This window comes from Staurois parvus, unplaced genomic scaffold (assembly GCF_062004578.1).
Source record: "Staurois parvus isolate SC_StPar_1 unplaced genomic scaffold, SC_StPar_1.0 ptg000203l, whole genome shotgun sequence".
NCBI lineage: Eukaryota > Metazoa > Chordata > Amphibia > Anura > Ranidae > Staurois > Staurois parvus.
Window position 1 is genome coordinate 2,195,816 of NW_028317999.1, and position 21,069 is coordinate 2,216,884.

Genomic DNA, 21,069 nt, shown 5'->3' on the forward strand with positions numbered 1-21,069 from the left:
ACAGCAACTAGCTGACTCTAGCTCAGTGGAAATGTGTTCTTTGGAGTGATGAATCACGCTTCTCTGTCTGGTAATCCAATGGACATGTCCGGGTTTGGCGATTGTCAGGAGAACGGTACTTGCCTGACTGCATTGTGCCAAGTGTAAAATTTGGTGGAGGGGGGATTATGGTGTGGGGTTGATTTTCAGGGGTTGGGCTTGGCCCCTTAGCTCCAGTGAAAGGAACTCTTAAGGTGTCAGCATACCAAGGCATTTTGGACAATTTCATACTCCCAACTTTGTGGGAACAGTGTGGGGAAGACCCCTTTCTGTTCCAACATGACCGCTCACCAGTGCACAAAGCAAGATCCATAAAGACATGAATGAGCGAGTTTGGGGTGGAGGAACTTGACTGGCCTGAGTCGTGACCTCAACCCAATAGAGCACCTTTGGGATGAAGTAAAGTGGAGACTGTGAGCCAGGCCTTATTGTCCAACATCAGTGCTTAATATCACAAATGCACTTCTGGAAGAATGGTCAAACATTCCTATAGACACACTCCTAAACCTTGTAGACAGCCTTCCCAGAAGAGTTGAAACTATTTTAGCTGCACAGGGTGGGCCAACTCAATATTGAACCCTACGGACTAAGACTGGGATACTATTAAAGTTCATGTGTGTGTAAAGGCAGGCATCCCAATACTTTTGGCAATATAATGTATATAAAAACAAAGATAAATATATAAATAATTATTGTGAAAAAATCGAAAAAAAAAAATAAGTGCACTAAAAAATTCCTATCATTGATAATTCACAAAGTTCAGTAGTGTATATTCTGATCATTTCCACCACCATGTGACTTCATCAATCTTGACTTCAGATGTCCTCCCGCACTTTTTAGGAAATGTACTTACCAAAAGTGTGTGTCTATCTTTGCCCAAGAATAGGTAAACACTGCTTTAAATGCTTCCAGCACAGACAGTGTCCTTTTTAAAGTTTCTGCTTGTATGCAGCACACCTCCTTCAATCACAAGGCTCTCAGTGTTGGCATGTAGATATAAAAACAAAAGCTCCTATAGTGAAAAAATGTCTCAACCAGGCTTTATTATTAAAAACATATGACAATATACTCACAATTAGGATATAAGCTTCAATAAATACAGAGAATCACAAGATTGACAAAGTAACAGAGTTAACCTCCAGCAGCTAGCAACTCCAGCCTTCACTGTTCACAGATCACACAATAGTGAATAGTCCAGAATTGATCCTAGCATTAGACTCCACGCCCAATGTTTCATCTTTGCTTATTTTCTCAGGGAAGTTCTAAACGTTCTATTTTTGAAGTTCTACAGTACCTTCAAGAAAATATGCTCCAGGCTACCTCTGGCAGCTGGTCACATGCAGAGGTTTTGGGAAGGTAACTTCTGTCAATGCTTAAGTCTGGCTTGTTCGCCAAAAGCAAATGTTAGGACAAGAGAGAATGAATCCAAAACAACAAAAGCATTTTAGTGGCCATGAGCATTTTTCATGGTAAGATGCACCAAAAGAGGTTTAAAGGGGTTTGCAGTGCTATATTGATATAGCTGATCTGGAACAGGCCCATAAAAGGAATATCTTGAAAGAACTAAGGCAGAAGATAGCAAAAAAGAAAGATGAATTAGAGAGGATAATGGAGGAGGAAAAAAGAAGAGTCTTTAATAAATTATCAAGTGAAAGGTATAGATGGGGAGATAGACCGGGAAAACACCTAATGAGGGCATTGAGAGAAAAGAAAAATAGGAATTATATAGAAAAAATAAGAAACTCCAAGGGTGAAATGGTCCACTCAACTAAAAGAATCGCTAGAGTATTTAAAGATTATTATAGTGAATTATACAACATAATACCCCAGGACACCCCCAATAACATTGATACAGTAAATAAAGAAAAAATAAGTATATTTCTAAAAAATGCAGGTCTAACAAAATTAAGTAAAATTCAACTGAATTCTTTGGATTCAGAAATCACGTCAGAAGAAATAGAAATAGCATTGAAGGATACAGTGGTGGGGAAAAGTCCGGGCCCAGACGGGTTTACTGTAAAATATTATAAAAAATATAAAGAGTTATTAATACCTAGATTGAAGACATATATGAACGCCCTTGGAGATAAGTTGGAAATTAGGGGAGAGTCCTTACAGGCCAATATAGTTTTAATTCACAAGGAAGATAAAGACCCATCTCAGTGTGCAAGCTATAGACCTATTGCGCTGCTGAATGTAGACACAAAATTGTTTGCGAAAGTTCTGGCAAACAGGCTTAAGGTCTTGTTGCCAGAATAGATACATGGGGATCAGGTGGGATTTGTCCCGGGAAGGGAGGGTAGAGACAACGGATTAAGATCATTGTTGCTAATACAAGAGGGGAAAAAAGGGAAGACCCCAGTAATATTATTGTCAATTGATGCAGAGAAAGCATTTGATAGAGTGAATTGGAGCTTTATGATGGACACCTTGGTGGAGTTGGGGTTGGGGGATAGAATTAGGAAGTGGATTGGTAATTTATATAAAGGCCCCACAGCCACTGTCTTGGTAAATGGAGGAAGATCGGAGCTCTTTAGGATGTCAAATGGAACTAGACAGGGATGCCCCCTATCCCCATTATTGTTTGTTTTGTCCCTGGAACCATTGTTGTCAATGATAAGAAAGAACATCAATATAAAAGGAATAAAGATAGGTGATAGAGAACATAAGGTAGCGGCCTATGCGGACGACTTATTGTTCTTCGTTGGAAACCCTCGTATTTCTCTACCAAACTTAATGAAAACACTGAAAGAGTATGGGGAAATATCAAACTTAAAAATTAATCCAACAAAATCAGAAATTTTAAATATAAATCTTAAAAATAGTGAAAAAGAAAAAATACAAGAAGAATTCCCCTTTGTGTGGAGAGAGAAAGAACTAAAGTATCTTGGGGTAAAATTGTCTGCCTCAATTAATAATATGTATAAGATTAATTACATTTCACTTTTAAATGAGATAAAAGAGGAATTGAAGAGGTTGGGAACTGGAAATCTGTCTTGGATGGGCAGTATAAATCTGATAAAAATGATAATTTTGCCCAAAGTCCTATACAAGTTTCAAATGATCCCAATTAAACTTCCAGAGGTTTTTTTTAGGACACTAAGGAAAATGCTCTTGGGGTATATATGGAGGAAAAAAAAACCGAGGATATGCTATGAAACACTGACTAGAATTAAAGAGAGAGGAGGCTTAGGGCTCCTAGATTTTAAGAGATATTATAAAGCAACCTTGATCGCGAGAATCTTTGACTGGACTCATAACCCAGGGAAAAGTTGGGTCAAAATTGAAAATATACTGAGTGGGTCCAATCTGAATAGAATTATATGGTTACCTATACATCATCGCGGACTAGATGTTAACACAAGTACATACACTTCTATTGTTTTAAAAGTTTGGCAGATGTTACACAGACAAAGGGGCTGGGTTTTTAATTCACAGTTAATGCCACTTAAAAATACAGATTACTTTGCACCGGGGAAGGAAGATATCACGGGGAATTGGATTATTAAACAGGACGCACAACTGAGAGATATAATGGTGGGTGAGGAATTAATATCTTATAGAGAGATGGAGAAATTAAAGGGAGAGGTTTTTAGTAGAATGGACGAGGTTCGATACCACCAATTACAACACTTTTTTGAGAGTCTCCCAAAACCGGTGAGAACAAAAAAGGATTGGAATCTATTTGAAAGTTTATTAGACACAAGGGGAGATGGGAGACATGGTGTTGCTAAAATATATAGAATCTTAACGGCACTAGACACTGACACAAAATTAATTTATATAGAGAAATGGGGAAAAGATATGGGGAGGGAGATTAGTGAGGAGCAACAGAGGAAAATGCTTAGATTAATTCACGAAAATATTAGTATGAGAGAAGTGGAAATTAATTATAAGTGTTTAGTTAGATGGCACATTGCACCGAGTGTGGAGCACAAGATGAACGGGGAGAACTCTCCACTATGTTGGAGAGGCTGTGGAGAAGTGGGTACACTATATCACATTTGGTGGGAATGTTCAAAGATACAGGTGTTCTGGGGGAAAATCGTCCATTTAATGAGGAAAATTACTAAGATCAATATTAGATTGGACCCAGAGTTATGTCTCCTTCATATCTCTGAGCTCACAGTAAGATCATATAAGGACTCAGGGATTTGGCACTTTCTGAGTGCAGCTAAAAGCTTGATTCCTAAGTTTTGGAAAAAAAGGGAGGTCCCGACGGAAGAAGATTGGTTGATCAGAACGAGTCAGTTATGTGAGATGGAAAGACTTTATTATACACACATAGATGGGATGGAGATGTACCATAAAAAGTGGGGAAAATGGGAAGTATTTAGACAAGAAAGTGAAATGTAGTTGATTTACACCTCTTGACGAACAATGATTTTTTTAGAAATGAGTTTTAGAAAAAAAAAAGGGGATAGTGCTATATATTTATTTATTCTTTCTCTCTCTTTCAGACTTGAAAAGAAATGGCAGAGCGGGATGGAGGGGGGAGGGGGGATACGGGGATAGGTGTGGGTGGGGAGGGGCTTAGGGGGGGGACTCGGGTTGTGGGAATTAAATAAATCATGAGGAATATAATGATTATTTTATGAAGAAAATGTTTGTTAATTATATCTGATTGAAATCTAATAAATATTTATAAAAAAAAGAATAAACAGTACAATCCCCAAAAAAAACCCAAAAAACAAAAAAAAACAAAAGATGTTTAAAGGGGTTTGCAGTGCTATATTGAAGTTTTCTAAGTGCCATGCCTGTAATTGATTGGACACACTGCTAGTTCACCCCAATCCATTTAGAAAGAAGAATACTTTCTGGGGGCATGTACTACTGTAGAAAACCAAGAGTCAAGTTTGATGTGCAAGTTCTCCAGTGCAAAAGAGTGACATGGCTCTTATCTTTGGGGCAAGAACAAGTTGTCACTAAAATATCTGCATACCTTAGAACAGCCTTTCTCAACCTTTTCACCTTGGAGGAACTCTTAAAATAATTGTCAAGTCTCAGGGAACCCATGCTAGAACTTTATAGTGTGATTAGAAATTTGTAGATATAATAATAGTAATAAAAAATAAAGAATATGGTGTACTGATACTTGACACAAAGATGTGTCATTTGTTTCATACCTTCTTGTTCTATATAGAAAAATTCTAATCAGTAAAAATAAAAAAATAAATAAAATGGTTGTATACCTAAGAAATGAAATATAAACAAAGCATATCCCTCTATAGTGAGTCATTGTCTCAGTTAGGAGCACTAAGTGTCATTTCTGCAATAAGGTGCTATAATACGTGACAATCGTGAGCACTTATTAGTGCTAAATTACACCACAGATAATGCCATATAAAGTCCACAATTTAATAAAGGTGAAGATCCATCAAATGTTCTCAATCAGGTGATCAGTATACTTCTAGTAGTCATTCAGATGATGTGCCAGAGTTAGATGTTAAGAAGGATGCCCATAGTGTAATACTTTTCAAAGTAAGCGTTTATTCATATATACAGCCAATACAGTAAGACGAGAAACTGTCTCTGACCATTAGAGTTGTAAAGATGGCCGCCGGACCTCCTAGTGGTCTCGGCGGCGTGATATAGCTCCTCCTTTACGCGTTTTGTGCAATAGCACGTATTCATAAGGGGTGTGCTCATATGCCGGGGACTTCAATGCAGTCTATTTACAGAAGATGCGGCGCATGCGTACATTGCTTCCGCCATCTTGCCGAGCGTCCGCGCGCATGTGTGGGTGCCATTTTCCCATAGGTTTTACCCATATTGAACTAAAAAGGAGCAGATAGATCAGTGGGACAATAGAAATTAGACTCACAGATGAAGTGGCAACTGCTGTATTGCTCTATATTACTGCCACAAGGATACATGGTTTTAAATGTGATTTGGAAAAGGGAAAAGTTTAATTAAAGATCCAAATAAGTATCCTAGATATAGCATAACCTATTGCCAGATATGCACAAATGCTGAGACAATTTAAACAATTCTTAAATGGCCAATCATGTATATTGGTAATGGGTTGCCAACAGCAGTCAGCTGTATTTATAGAGTGTCTCATCTGCTGTTATATAATATTGCTTAGATAATCATGATGATAGTCAATATAAATTAACAATATAAACTCAAATGGTTCAGATAAAAATAAAAATGATAATTAAACAATATATAATATCAAGATATATAGATATGTATAAAAAGATACAATAAAATACGTATGTCAGAAAAAAGATAAATTGTGCCAAGCCATGTACACAATCTAATATATAAAATAAATCTGTCAATTTATAATCATTAAAAACATAGAAATCAATAAGGTCCGGGAAAAACTTAGTCCTTTTAGGGATCTTAATGAATATAAAATGGAGTCTGATAGACTAAAATTACATCTGGAAGGAGTGGACAAGGAGCAGAAAATCAAAAGGCGGAAAAAATATTTACTTGATTCTAGGGATTATCAGGAAAATTGTATATTTAAATGGCAAACTAATAATGATGAATCCCAAACTGCCCATAATGTGGTTGATAACAATGCTCCATCACAATCCCATAGAACACCTGGGATATTCCGGAAACAGAACTGATAGGCAGCACTGATAGGTGGCACTGATAGGCGGCACTGATGAGCTGGCACTGATGATACTGCACTGATATGCAACAATGATGGGCACTGATAAGCGTCACTGGTGGACACTGATAGGTGACACTGATAGGCAGCACTGATGGGCACTGAAGGGTGGCACTGACTGGCGGCACTGCTGGGCACTGGTGGGTGGCACTGATGGGCACAGGTGGGTAGCACTGCTGAGCACTGATGGGCACAGGTGGGTGGCAACACTGGGCACTTGTGGGCGGCACTGGTGGGTTGCACTGCTGGGCACTGATCATCAGGTGCCGATCCATCCTCTGGCAATTGCTGGTTATTGGCAGTACTTTTCTCATGCTGTGACAGCATGAGGAAAGTGCAGCCGATAACTGGCAACTGCATTTACCGGTGATGTGCTGTGTCATTGGACACAGCTGGTCACATGGTAAAAGGATGCTGTGATTGGCCTTTTACCACATCACGTGATCATCTGTGTCCCTAGGACACAGCGATCGCAGAGATCGCCGGGTGCGCATCCCCTGGGGGCGCACGGGAGGTCGCGCTCTGGGAGAACGTCATATTACGCCCACCCAGAACTAGACAACCGCGCTGTAGCCCTCATTTGGCTATAGTGCGGTTGGCAAGTGGTTAAAGAAACAGTAGCTATAAAAAAAGCAGACAGTGAACATTTTAGCTTTCCCTTACATTGGTGGTCAGTGGAGTACACTAGGAACGACCCTACCTTGATGGGCAGTGGGAGAGATGCCCACTTACTTTGGTGTCCAGGGGAAGATGGGCCCCATAACTTTGGTGGTCATAATACTGCTCCCTTACATTGATAGTCCGTAGGAGATGGCTTCCTTATACTGGTGATCAGAGAGAGGAAGAATGGCCCTTGGGGTTCAGTGGGAAAAATGGCCCTTACTTTGGTGGTAATTGGGAAAATGTTATCTTTACAGGTAGCTAAAAAGATCATTTGTATGAGTGGTTACCTAGGAAAGAGGGGAAACTTTCTACTGGCCCCACACCACTTACTCTGCCATGTGAAGGTAGCCCCATATCTATGCTGGTCCCAACAGGCAGTAGGTCAGTTTTCCACTGCTCGCTACCCCTGCAATCTCTTAAGGAACCCTGGTTGGAAATAACTGCCTTAGAATGTAAAGCATTCTCAGACAGGGATGAGCTTGTCCTTCATATCATTATTAGTAGTCACAGAATTATTAGTATAAATTCCATGTAAAATTATGTTTGCTTTTACAAAGAAAGTAATCCAGATAACGTGCATTGCCTTTTTCTATGGGATATAGAAAACCCTGAAAATATAGAACTTGCAAAAAAAGTAATGTTAGAATTAAGAAAAGATAACTTTTAACTCTTCATGTATAATCTATATTTTCATCTCCCTTATCAGCAAAGTAGACTGAAATAAGGAGATAAATTCCTCTGATTGGTTGTCAGTCTTAAAGTTGGGAGGCTAGGAGGTAGTGGGATTTTACTTAAAAGGCTTTTTTTTTACTTGAGTAACCAAGTGGATCGGTGTAGCTTACTAATGAATTATGTGCAGTATTAAGTGTAACTAAAGGAATGAAAAGGAGATTGTTGGTTGTACATTTCATATGTATTATGTCATTATATATTGCAATAAATATGTGTACTAGCTATAAGTTAGATAATTATCTTCTATCATTAGCAATATGCAGAACTAATTTGTAGAAAATGAAACATGTTGAAATGGCTACAAAGTAAGTATTGAGGCTGATTTATTTATGTATCTTAAATTTTGTGCTAATTTACTAAAATAGTTCAGCATCTACATACAATAAATTGAAGTGAAGAGCAAATCCATGTTTACTTAATTCATCTCCACATGATTTGATAATTGAAGCGAATATTCAATTCACTTCAGTTTATTGTGTGAAGATGCTCAACTCCTTTAGCACATTAGCCTCCATATGTTTGAGTTAAATATTCTAAAAATAGCATTTCTAGGTGAAGCGGAATAAAGTCAAAAGTTGATTTAAAGTAGAGCTATGGTCTCCCATGAAAAACACACTGCAGCACTATATTATAAGTACATTTGCACTTATAGTTTTCTCTTAGTCGCCCTGCAAAGTCCTGCAAGTACTTGTTGGTGCTGCCGGGGAAATTCACCTAAAGGTTCCTGTGGTAGAATGGCAACACTGCTGGACCACTCCTGAATTCAGGGAAGAGTTGCCACTCTAATGTAGGCTGTGCCTACTTGCACTACAGTGGGATAAATACATGTTTCATGTACTTGGCTATCAACATTGTCACTGCTGGTTCACAAGTATTTAGCTTGTCAGTCAGCATTTGACCACATCTAGCCCTGCCCACTGCTTTCTGGATTGACAGCTTTGTCTTTGTTACTAAAACCCACCCACTGTGAGCTGCAGTGTATGGTTGGGGGAGCATGAGACACAAATGAAGGACTTACTTAGGGAAGGTAAAAGAGGCATGTGCAGTACACAGTAACTGAATTTCATACTAGTTTAGACTGTCATACAGCATCCTTCAGTTGTACATTAAGAATTTACAGATGCCACCATTTTTTGCTTCAGTTCTGCAGTCTTCACTTTAAATGATGGCCTCCAGTTGTGGCACAGATTTTAATTACTCTGTGGAATGGATGTATTTAATAAGACAGTGCTTAGTCCTATGGTGATACAAGCAGTGAAAGTGCAGAAATCCATTACCACCAGATTAACTCATTCAAACAGTGAATAGTGATGACTAAAGTGATTTATAACTGGTGATAATCTAACATACAATTCATAAAATTACATCTTTTTTTATTAGGGCTGATTGACCACAGGAGTAGAGCAGGTTTATTTTGCAAAGGGAATTTTAAGTTTACAAGAGAACTTGGTGAATGTGGTGAAAACTCATTTTGCAGAGAATACCTACTCATGAGCATGGAAAATGCTAAATAAAAATGTAATCCTTTTTGCACATGATTGGATGATGGAAGTTAGCAGAGCTTCACCTCATTAACTTTGTTAATTGAACAACCTATGTGGCTTTAGTAAGTCAACCCAATTGCATTACAAATTTTCCATTTTTAAAAGACCACTTGCTAGTTCCCTTGTTCTCTGTGTAGAACATGGAAGTGGACCTCACAAGGAGAAAATATAGTGAGATCTATGCTCCCAGGGTGGCCTCTAGTCACTTGCCAATGGGGAATCAGACCAAAGGGGGTGCTAGGAAGAGAATACCCATCCATAAATCTTACTTCTTGATGTGGCTCAGACGTCTTGTTTCCCGGCATGCTCTGCTGCTATGAATAGTGAACCAGTATTCAATTACTATAGCATGTCTACTCATGCCATAGTGTATTTTCATTTTTAAAAAAAGTTTGTACATATTTTCAGTTCTATAAGTTACTTAAAGCAGAAATCCGGGAATTTTTTTTTCTGGGCCGTGCAGTGGGGCTGTGCCGGCACTGCACGGATCAGATGCTCATTTTGTTCTAGTGGAAATCTGACCTGCTGATCCTCCCTGCACAAGACTGGTTCTTTTGGCTCCTGCCCCCCGCAGTCAAGTGTTCTAGTAAATGGGCTGTTCCTGACGTCAGTACGCTCCCTATACACTCCACAGACCACTCCATGCACAATCCACTGAACCGTGGAGGAGCGCGGTTTTCCATAGGATCGGCGGGTCAGGTGAGTATGAGCTTAGTCCTCACCCCTAGAAAAAATGAGCAGCCGATACATGCAGTGGGGTACAGCCCCACTGCATGGTAAAAAAACATTCTAATTGGTGTTCTGCTTTAAAATTCCCAGTCTCAAATATACATTTGTAGGTGTCCCTGCAGCCTCTGGACATCTGTCAATATGCTGGGTTACAGAGTTGTGTTTACTTGCTGCTTCCAGAAGACAGGCTGTTCCTGTAATACAGAGCAGCTCTCCTGACTCTAAATAGCATCTTCTAGTGGTGGTTAGGAACTGCAGGGGCAAATGCATAATTCTTAGTGCTAATCCATTTATTATTTTATAGAAATAAAATATGTTTAATTTTTCTTTTTTATATTAACTCTCTAATGCAGGCAGCGCTGGAGGCAGCACTAACAGAAAATACCGCACTAGCTTCGGAATATAAGACTTTTCAAGAAAACTATTTGGATGAGAAAGACAAGTTAATGGTTAAATATGAAAGCAGGCTGAGGATAGAGGCAACAATAAGAGACTATTTACAGGTAAGTCAATATCATCTTGAAGGTATTAGTGTATTGTTGTTACTAACTTAACCGTGCCTACTCATAAGGTTCATCTACTGCATCTAGGTCTGAGTAATGCTTCTTGTTAAAGTGTGCAAACAATCCTGAAACAAGACAGGAAATCCCTCTGGAATTGAAGTATCACGTCTTGCTGACATTTCATTTTCGGAGTTGAACACACCTCAAAAGTTGCATGAGACATCCCTAATGCTCATTCAGTCCTGAAAGGCTTTCTTTTTCATTAAGAAGAGTGAGGCAGGTTTATTTACACTGTAATAAGAACATAACTGTTAGAAGAGCCAATAATGTTATATTTATCATGTTTGAGTCAGTTAACAAAAACATTTTTAAAGAAAATTGTTACATTTAAATTACTATTTTATGTTTCTAATTATATAGTATATTTCCTTTTTGTTTACTGATTGTTGTGATTGTTAATACTTTATTCATGTATAGTCCTAAACTCTAGTGAACATGTTTAGGTTTATATCCAGTCATTTGTTGGCTTGAATTATAAGGGTGATGGCCTGAATTATAAGGGTGAATACATTGGGGAGATTTACTACATTAGATTTACAGTGGATCTTCACCCCCCCATCCCCCATTTTTTTAAACACTTGCTTACCTGGTTGCAGGTCTTGTACAGTTAAGATACTTTCCCACCCACTGGATTCAACGTTGTCTTGCTGAGATCTTATTCTCTTCTGCCCCCTGTTTAATCCCGTGGTGCCATCTTTTTGCGTAACATCATCAGAAAGCTGCCAACTCCACTGGGTTCAGCTGGCAGCTATCCCAATGATGAGCCACTAGGCCTGCCCCCTCCTCTTTTCTCAATGAAGGACTATTCCTCCTGTGATATGTGACATACATATCCCAAGGAGCACAGTGGGCAAAGGGCATGTCATTCACCTAGGCAAGTGATGTGCACAGGGGAGGGGGGGTAGGCCAGAGCTTTTTTTTTAAATTAAGAAAAAAAGTAAACTAAAAAAGAAAAAAAGGCCCAATTTGCCCAGCAGAGGGAAGGAGGGTAGAGAGGAGGTAACATGAAATTGAAGGTGATGATCCACTTTAAAATGAAGTTAGTTTGATGTGATTTATTAAATATTGTAATTAGAGATGAGCGAATCGAACTTGGCGAAGTGGAATTCGTTTAGAATATTAGGAAAAATTCGATTCGCACCGAATCCGAAAATTAGCAAACTTCGGATGCACGAATCGAATTTTTCCCGATCGGCCGATTTTCATCCCTTCTACAGCCGGCAAAAAGTGTCCCTGCAGAGAGCTCCGCTATTTCTGACAGTTCTCTGACAGTTCCTTCACATTTACAGCGGTTGAAACATTGTATCTATTTGTTTCCATTTAGGATACAGATGTTTTTATTCGGAAACAAATAGATACAATGTTTCAACCGCTGTAAATGTGAAGGAACTGTCAGAGAACTGTCAGAAATAGCGGAGCTCTCTGCAGATACACTTTTTGCTGTACTGGAATTCTTCTTATTTTCATCCTACTTCTTCTTCTTCTTCATCCTCATCCTCATCCTCTTCTTCTTCTTCATCCTCATCCTCTTCTTCTTCTTCATCCTCATCCTCTTCCTCTTCTTCTTCTTCTTCTTCTTCTTCATCCTCATCCTCTTCTTCATCCTCATTCTCTTCTTCTTCTTCTTCTTCATCCTCATCTTCTTCTTCTTCTTCTTCATCCTCATCTTCTTCTTCTTCTTCTTCCTCATCTTCTTCTTCATCCTCATCTTCTTCTTCTTCTTCTTCATCCTCATCCTCTTCTTCTTCTTCCTCATCCTCATCTTCTTCTTCTTCTTCTTCATCTTCTTCTTCTTCATCTTCTTCTTCTTCTTCATCTTCTTCTTCTTCATCATCTTCTTCTTCATCATCTTCTTCTTCATCTTCTTCTTCTTCTTCTTCATCCTCTTCTTCTTCTTCTTCTTCTTCATCCTCATACTCTTCTTCTTCTTCCTCATCCTCTTCTTCTTCTTCTTCTTCTTCTTCCTCTTCTTCTTCTTCTTATTCTTCATCTTCTTCATCTTCTTCATCGTCTTCTTCTTCTTCTTCTTCTTCTTCTTCTTCATCATCTTCTTCTTCATCATCTTCTTCTTCTTCATCTTCTTCATCATCATCTTCTTCATCATCTTCTTCTTCATCTTCTTCTTCTTCATCTTCTTCATCTTCTTCTTCTTCATCTTCTTCATCTTCTTCTTCTTCTTCATCCTCTTCTTCATCCTCATTCTCTTCTTCTTCTTCTTCTTCATCCTCATCTTCTTCTTCTTCTTCTTCATCCTCATCTTCTTCTTCTTCTTCTTCCTCATCTTCTTCTTCATCCTCATCTTCTTCTTCTTCTTCTTCATCCTCATCCTCTTCTTCTTCTTCCTCATCCTCATCTTCTTCTTCTTCTTCTTCTTCATCTTCTTCTTCATCTTCTTCTTCTTCATCTTCTTCTTCTTCTTCATCTTCTTCTTCTTCATCATCTTCTTCTTCATCATCTTCTTCTTCATCATCTTCTTCTTCATCTTCTTCTTCTTCTTCATCCTCTTCTTCTTCTTCTTCTTCTTCATCCTCATACTCTTCTTCTTCTTCTTCTTCCTCTTCTTCTTCTTCTTATTCTTCATCTTCTTCATCTTCTTCATCTTCTTCTTCTTCTTCATCATCTTCTTCTTCATCATCTTCTTCTTCTTCATCTTCTTCATCATCATCTTCTTCATCATCTTCTTCTTCATCTTCTTCTTCTTCATCTTCTTCATCTTCTTCTTCTTCATCTTCTTCATCTTCTTCTTCTTCTTCATCTTCTTCTTCTTCTTCTTCATCTTCTTCTTCTTCATCTTCTTCTTCTTCTTCATCTTCTTCTTCTTCATCATCTTCTTCTTCATCTTCTTCGTCGTGCCCCGTGACTGCCCAAATGAGTGAAGTGTGCGGTGATTCTAAGATCGACGGCACTCATCTGCATGTCATACTGTCTGACAGTATTATTTCTCTTCCCCAGCAGACTCCAAGGGCATTTAAATTAAAGGTACAGTGTTCTGCACTAATATAAAGGCTCTCTGAAGCCTAGAAACCCTTTTAATAAGTTAAATTCGCAGCGAATAAATTTGCATCGAATCGAATTTATTCCGCAAATTCGGCGAATCAGCCGAATCAAATTTTTGAATAATTCGCTCATCTCTAATTGTAATGGTTATTTTTTCTTTAATATATACCCTTTCTCATTTAAATATGTATTTTGCCATGATTTTCTATAAAATATGAGCATTTCCATTTGCATCAATGGGCCCAAAAACTTGGCCGAGCAACTAGACAGTACTCTCTTAGTATTAACTGAGCACATTTGCTGTTTGCAGAGACGTATAAACAACTATTCACTTACAAATGCTCTTGCTCAGCAGTAACTACTCCAGCAGCTGAACAGGCATCAGCTGGTCGTGGCTGGGTACCTGGAAACAAAATTGTACTTTCCCTAAACATTTTAGAGAAACTTTACATCAATTAGTTTGCATTTGCTTTTCATGTAGGAATAATACCTTATGAAGTGCATATCAAAATAGCCATCTCTGAATGTTCAGTGCAACCGATAAACAGGAATTATTAAAGGGACTTATATAGCACCATCAATTTACAGAGCGCTTTTCATATATATCATACATTCACATCAGTCCCTGCCCTCAAGGAGCTAACAATCTAAGGTCCCTAACTCACATTCATATATACACATACTAGAGCCAGTTTAGACAGGAGACAATTAACCTACCAGAATGTCTTTGGAGTGTGGGAGGAAACCCACACAGGCACAGGCAAACTCCAGGCAGGTAGTGCCGTGGTTGGGATTCAAACTGACAACCCTAGTGCTGCCAGGTGGAAGTGCTAACCGCTTAGCCAGGAATGTGTGAAAGGGCTCACAGGTTTGTTCCCAAGGTTCTTTCCCCAATAAGTGCACTAGCAGCCAAGCACACAGTTTCAGTAGCTCCTCTGGCTCAATGATTAATGTAGGGGTATCCTTGTATTGATACTTTATTGAAAACTTGAATTTGGATGGGTGCAGGGTAGCCATGGGATATTCTTGTAAAATTAAGTAGTAACTTGAGGACACCTGTCTTCCTCTCAAAGATTCCTAACACAGTCCTTGAGAGCGTCTCTGCTACAGGCCTCAATCTATTTATGCTCACTCTCAGTCGCTTACATGGTATCCTCCCCTGGGGATTGGCTGGGACAACATAAATATTCTTACTGTAGATTTGACTCTCCCAACCCACTACTTTCCAGAACCATCCAGAATGCAGGAGGAAGCAGCCAAACCCACAGATTATGAAAACCAGAGTAATCACAAGCAGCTCTACTGATTACAGGAGAGCTAAGAAAACAAAATTTACCTAACCTAATCTAGGCGGGTGCTACACAATTAACAATAGTTTATACTTTTTCAGTTAAGAGTTTAAGGTCACTGGGTGTGCAAACTTTCACAAAAGCATGCAAACTCATAACACAGGTGTAATGTTTGTAATTTCTCATTTAGCCAACCTCAGCATAGAGAGCATTGCTTCCATGCAGAAAGCAAGGACCCTTCTCTACAGCAGGTTGACAGGAGACAGGCTTTTGCTCTGTCTGTGACTGCTTTCAAAGGAAAACCTTCAGTATTAAAAGTCCACTTCTAAAGATAACTAAAGTCTATGCACCTGAAATGCATATAATTGATTTAAACTGAAAGTAAATTTGGGTTTTAAAGCTGTCACAAATATAGAAAATAAAATGAGTATTAACAATAATCCAGTAAAGCAATTTAGTGTTTAGTTTACAATAATCAGATGAGTTAAAAGAAGATTTGTGACTGATTGCTGTGGATCACTACCTTGTCACATTGTGATAGCTCTTTTGTCTGCTGATTGATTACGCCAAATTTTATGTTTCTGGACATTTATTTGTTAATGTTGCTTGATTTATTACATATCTGTGATGTAAGTTAACAAAAAAAGAAAACATGCAAATACAAAGACAGGCTAGGAAGAACTTTTATCAAGTATGCTAGAGCGGTCCTTTCATTCTAATATGAAACTATTGTAAGGATCATTGCACTAATGCAGGAGGATTTGTGATAATGTTGCAGAAATTTTTACTGTCAAAACGGAACTGCAGTGTAATGGCTTTTGTTATCATGGCTTCTAATAACTACTCAGCATAAATTGACCCCACATATGTTAAACTGAAATAATATGTCAAGCACATAATAAGATAAAGGAGACATGGAAGATGCCTTGCCAGTTCTATGTTATAAGGTGTGGGATAATTTATTAGACATTTTACATAGTTTGTTAGCAATTTCTACTACATTTAGAAGAAAACTTTACTATAGAGAGAAAAGGGTCAAAGCACATCTCTAAAATGTATAATGACATGTTTACTTGATTGCCCCTGTTGGGTATCTAGCATTTTCCTGTGCACAGTTGTGTACACCAGATATTAGTGGTACATAAGAAATAGAGTTATGTATTTATGACACAATTAAATAAAGATGCATACGTTTACAAGCTTTAAAAGGGAACTAAGGAGCTTAGTGCATTAAAACATGCATGGTAATTGTGGTAGCAAGAGTTCAAAAAAATATTTACTATTGCACATGATTTATCTTCACTTTTCACATTGGGGGGTTTGCACAAAATTCTTACGTGCCAAGGTAAATCACTCCATTTATTTGATTACTAAGCGGTCAGCCCCCTTTCTATTCAATTGTAGGCAACTTCATAATTATTTATGCTTTTTTTACTTTACCAAATGCCCCTAAAATATTATTTAATGGCTTTGCTTGTCACAAGTAAAAATGTGTCCTGTTCACGTCCTGTGATCTTTATATGTAGGGTTTTCTCATGCATATTCAAGAAAAGTCACTCAGTTCACCTGTAGTTAAACAAGGTGAATGTGCACAAAATCTGTACATACTAAAAGTGCCTCCCACACTTGTCCTATGTGATCTGCAGCCATGTGCACAGATGCTCAGTCACTCTCTTTGTCTTGTCTTTCCCGAAATGGACCAGTGGAGCAAAAATTGCGCAGCTGGAAGAAATAGAAAGTGATGTTGCCATTTTTGCTGAAGACAAAAAATGATATACAAATGTCAAGCTCACTAGGATACAGACATACAGGGGGTTATTTACTAAAACTACATGGTGCAAAATATGTTACAGCTCTGAATAAAAACCAATCAGCTTCCAGGTTTTATTGTCATAGTTTCATTAAACAAGCTAAATTTAGAAGCTGATTGGCTACCATGCAGAGCTGCACCAGATTCTGAATATACCAGTTTTAGGAAATCACCCTCACAGAATTGTAGAAAATCTAAACCAAAGGCGATATGAGCAATTAAAGTGTGTTTAAAGCCTACACTTTTTTTTTGTTCTAGATAGAGTAGGGAAGAGGTAAAACCTGTCAGATGTATTTGCCGTCCAAGCCCGATAGAGGATATTTGTTCCATAAACACAATAAATAGCAAGAAGAAATCTCTCCAAAGTGAGAAAGCCCCTTTACAGACAACTGTCGTCAAAACAAGTGCCTCCATTGGAGGATTTTCCCTGTTTTGTCTTCCAGTGACACCACAATAAATTTTGAATTTTCCCTCACATAAAGCCATGGCAGGGGCGGACTGACCATTTAGCCACTTGGGCACTGCTTGAGGGCCCGGGGTCAGTAGGGGTCCCCATGAGATGCCCCTGGTACCTTTCATGGGGCCCCATGATTTCCTATTGCCCGGGGGCCCATGAGTTGTCAGTCCGCCCCTGAGTCATGGTATATCAATCGTCGCTGGAAGAAACAGAGTGAATTTCCACAGTGGGAGCACAGATAATCAAAATAGATTCAAAAAGATTCATGCTCTCTATTTGTCACAGTGAGATGTCTTACAATGGAAACATCTGTTGCAGTGACAACTTGGAAAAGGTTGAAAACCTTATCTCACTTAAATGTAAAGGTTACAAAAACTAGACTTGTCAACGTGAACCTGTGCGCAGACTATGCTCATTTAAGCCGAAATTTAGCCTATGTTACAAGTATAAAAATCACCACAAGAGACATAATCTGTATTTAGTATGATGTGTCCCTTGTGCTGATTCTTTTTTTTTTTTTGGTTTAGGAGAAATTTTCATCTTTCCTACTCCTCCATTCCCGTGCCATAATCGTCCAGTGTTGCAGAGGTTAATAAGACTGAGGGGCTGTCAGGAGCTCTAATCAAGAGAGGTTGACTATGCCCACCCGTTCCTGGCAGATCCGCCATTGCCAGCTGTAGTGCAGCTTCTATGAATGGCGCAGGATCTCTTAACGAGAGGCAGGCAGATGTTTGATAGTTTCGCTGCCCTCCATTTAGAGATCCTGTGTCATTCAAAGAAGCTGTAGTACACCTTCTATGAATGGTGGATCTACCAGGAAAGGACGGACATAGTCAAGCTCTCTTGATGGGAGTTCCTACCAGCCCCTCAGTTGTATTAACGCCTATCATACCAGAAGATGATGGCGAACCATGGTGAACCAAAAAAGAATCAGCACAAGGGACATGTCATACTAAATAATAAATGTAGGTTATCTCCCATGTGCTGATTTTTATGTTTTTATGTTGCATTTATAGACATTGTAAAGAAAATCATCTTCAAGTTTCACAACAGAGGCACTGAAATCGCAGCTTCTTTTTTGTTATCTTCTATGGAAACAAAGTCTTGGCAGCCTGTTGGCCCTGGATGTAAACAAACAATAGATGCTTGTAAGTGGTTAGAAACCAACTGAAATCTGATTAGGCTGTTGGTTCACACTGAATCTGACGTTGAAATGGTGCGACTTCAATTGAATTTGCACGATTTCAAAGCTGCATGTCAGTGCAACTTCAGGTGTGACTTGGCTGACATCTGTGCGACTTCATGCACAGATGTATATGCAAGTCGCACTTGACATTGCAAAAAATAGTGCTGGAACCTTTTCTTAAATCAGTGCGGCACCGCAAAGTCGCACAGATTTGAACGGTTCCATTGTCGACAATAGGATGCGACTTGTCATGTGATTTGAAACTGTCAAATCACACGACAAGCCGCACCAGTGTAAACCAGGGCCTAGAGTCTTTGCTTTGGTCTTTGAGGATTAATGACTTAAAGTGGAACTGAACCCACCAATTTAACTCTTTCCCAAAATAGTATCATTTAAGGCATGCCATCAATGATAACTGTCATGGTGTATGTGTTCTCAAACTCATATTCAAGCCATAAAATAGGTGGTGTCATAACTGATTACATATGCTGCACCATGGCCAATGCATATCAAACACAGGCTAAGATGGCAGCTTCTGTGGTTGTAAAGGATAGGTATAGTTCCACTTTAATTAAAGGAGATCTATGGTCAAAGAATATGCTTTCAATTTATAACACAAACAGTAGTTATTTTTGACAACCCAAAATAAGCTTACGGGTTCTGCCTTTCTGCTGGCCATCTCTTACCACAACATCCAGGATTCCCAGCATGCTTTGCAGCTTTCTGTTTGCATTCAATTTATAAGGACTACATATCCCATGGTACCTTGCTGCCTGCAAGCAGTGATTCCTGTACTGATTCCGCCTCCTGAAACTCCTCCTCTCAGCAACTCTGTAGTTCAGAATGCAGGCTCTGTGAAATGTGTGACATAGCAGTGCCTACTCACAGGGCATAGTAAATCTGTGTGAAAGACTTCAAGGAGAAAATATGTGGGGATTTTCACAGTTTATAAACTTTAATAGTTTGGCTAGAAATAATTAAAATACAACATGGAAATTAATATACGAGTTTTAAATTTTGACTAGAGATACACTTTAACAGAACAAGCAGATAGAGAGGTCAGCAATGGCTTGTTTTTACAGCTTGTTAAGAATATGTAAAAATGTGAATGTTCATACTCTTGGCACAGGAGCTATTTAAAGCTGTATTAAAAGCAACACCAAAAAATATATTACTGCTTACCAATCATTAAATGTGGTGGCTGCATTAGTTTTCCCTCTGTTTTCACCTGGTAATCTGGCCAGTACCACATAGTTGCACAGTTACATAGTTAGTCCGACTGAAAGAAGACAAAAGTCCATCTAGTTCAATCATTTAAAAAAAAAAGTTATAATTCTATACCCACAGTTTATCCAGAGGAAGGCGAAAGAAACCCAGCAGAGCATTATCCAATTTGCTCCTGCTGGGGAAAAATTCCTTCTTGATCCCCTGAGAGGCAATTGGATATTTGCTGGATCAACTTTACCTATAAATGTTAGTATCCAAGTCCGTTTCTGTACCCCTGCCATCTGTTTTGCACAGAGTTGATGCTGTGATGCTTATGGAACGGATTCACTATATTTTGTTAGATAAAATGCACTTGTTTGATAAAAAATGGGAGTCATGGAAGACTTATAGACATATACTACACAACTGACTCTATGTCATGTGAAGGTTTATTGACATATACTGTTGACAGTTGTATCTCCTAACCTATTTTGTCAATTCATTTTCATGTACTTATAAATGCTTTTCATTTTCTCTATCTAAATTTTCCTACATTACTATACTTGTCAGTATCGTACTTTTATGTAAGTGCTTTATCTTTGTTTTGTGTACTGTCTGCACATACTGTATTTTGCTATTTATCCTTGCAAAAATAAAAACGTTTGTAAACATAAATGTTAGTATCCAGTAATATTCTGTGTATCTAGGAATTAATCAAGGCCTTTTTTAAAGCAATCCACTAAGCTGGCCATAAGCAACTCTTGAGGGAGTCTATTCCACATTTTACAGCTCTTAGTGTGAAGAAACCTTTCTGTGTTTGGAGATAACATTGTTTTTCCTCCAGCTGTAAAAAGTGCCCCCTTGTCCTTTGTGATGACCTCCGGGTGAATAACTCTACCACTGATGTATTTATATATGTTGATCATATCCCCCCTTCATCTCCTCTTCTCAAGAGAGAATAAATTCAGTTCCTCTAATCTTTCCTCATAGCTGATCTCCTCCATGCCTCTTATCAGTTTGGTTGCCCTTCTGTGCACTTTCTTCAGTTCCCCAATATTCTTTTTGTGAATTGGTGCCCAAAACTGAACTGCATATTCCAGATGAGGTCTTATTAATGATTTGTACAGGGGTAGTATGATATCTCTCTCTCTGGAGTCTATACCTCTTTTAACACAAAACCGCAGGTTGGCATTGCATGCCATTATTAAGCTTGTGATCTACCA

General features: G+C 38.6%; 1 protein-coding gene across 1 annotated transcript in view; it reads left to right on the forward strand.

Moving 5' to 3' along the window:
- The window catches only part of CCDC178 (coiled-coil domain containing 178), a 459,155-nt gene that overhangs the window by 302,640 nt on the left and 135,446 nt on the right, over positions 1-21,069 (forward strand). The window contains exon 17 of the mRNA XM_089678352.1: positions 10,692-10,841. Coding sequence (XP_089534478.1) covers positions 10,692-10,841 — 150 coding nt within the window. The remainder of the gene's footprint in view (positions 1-10,691; positions 10,842-21,069) is intronic.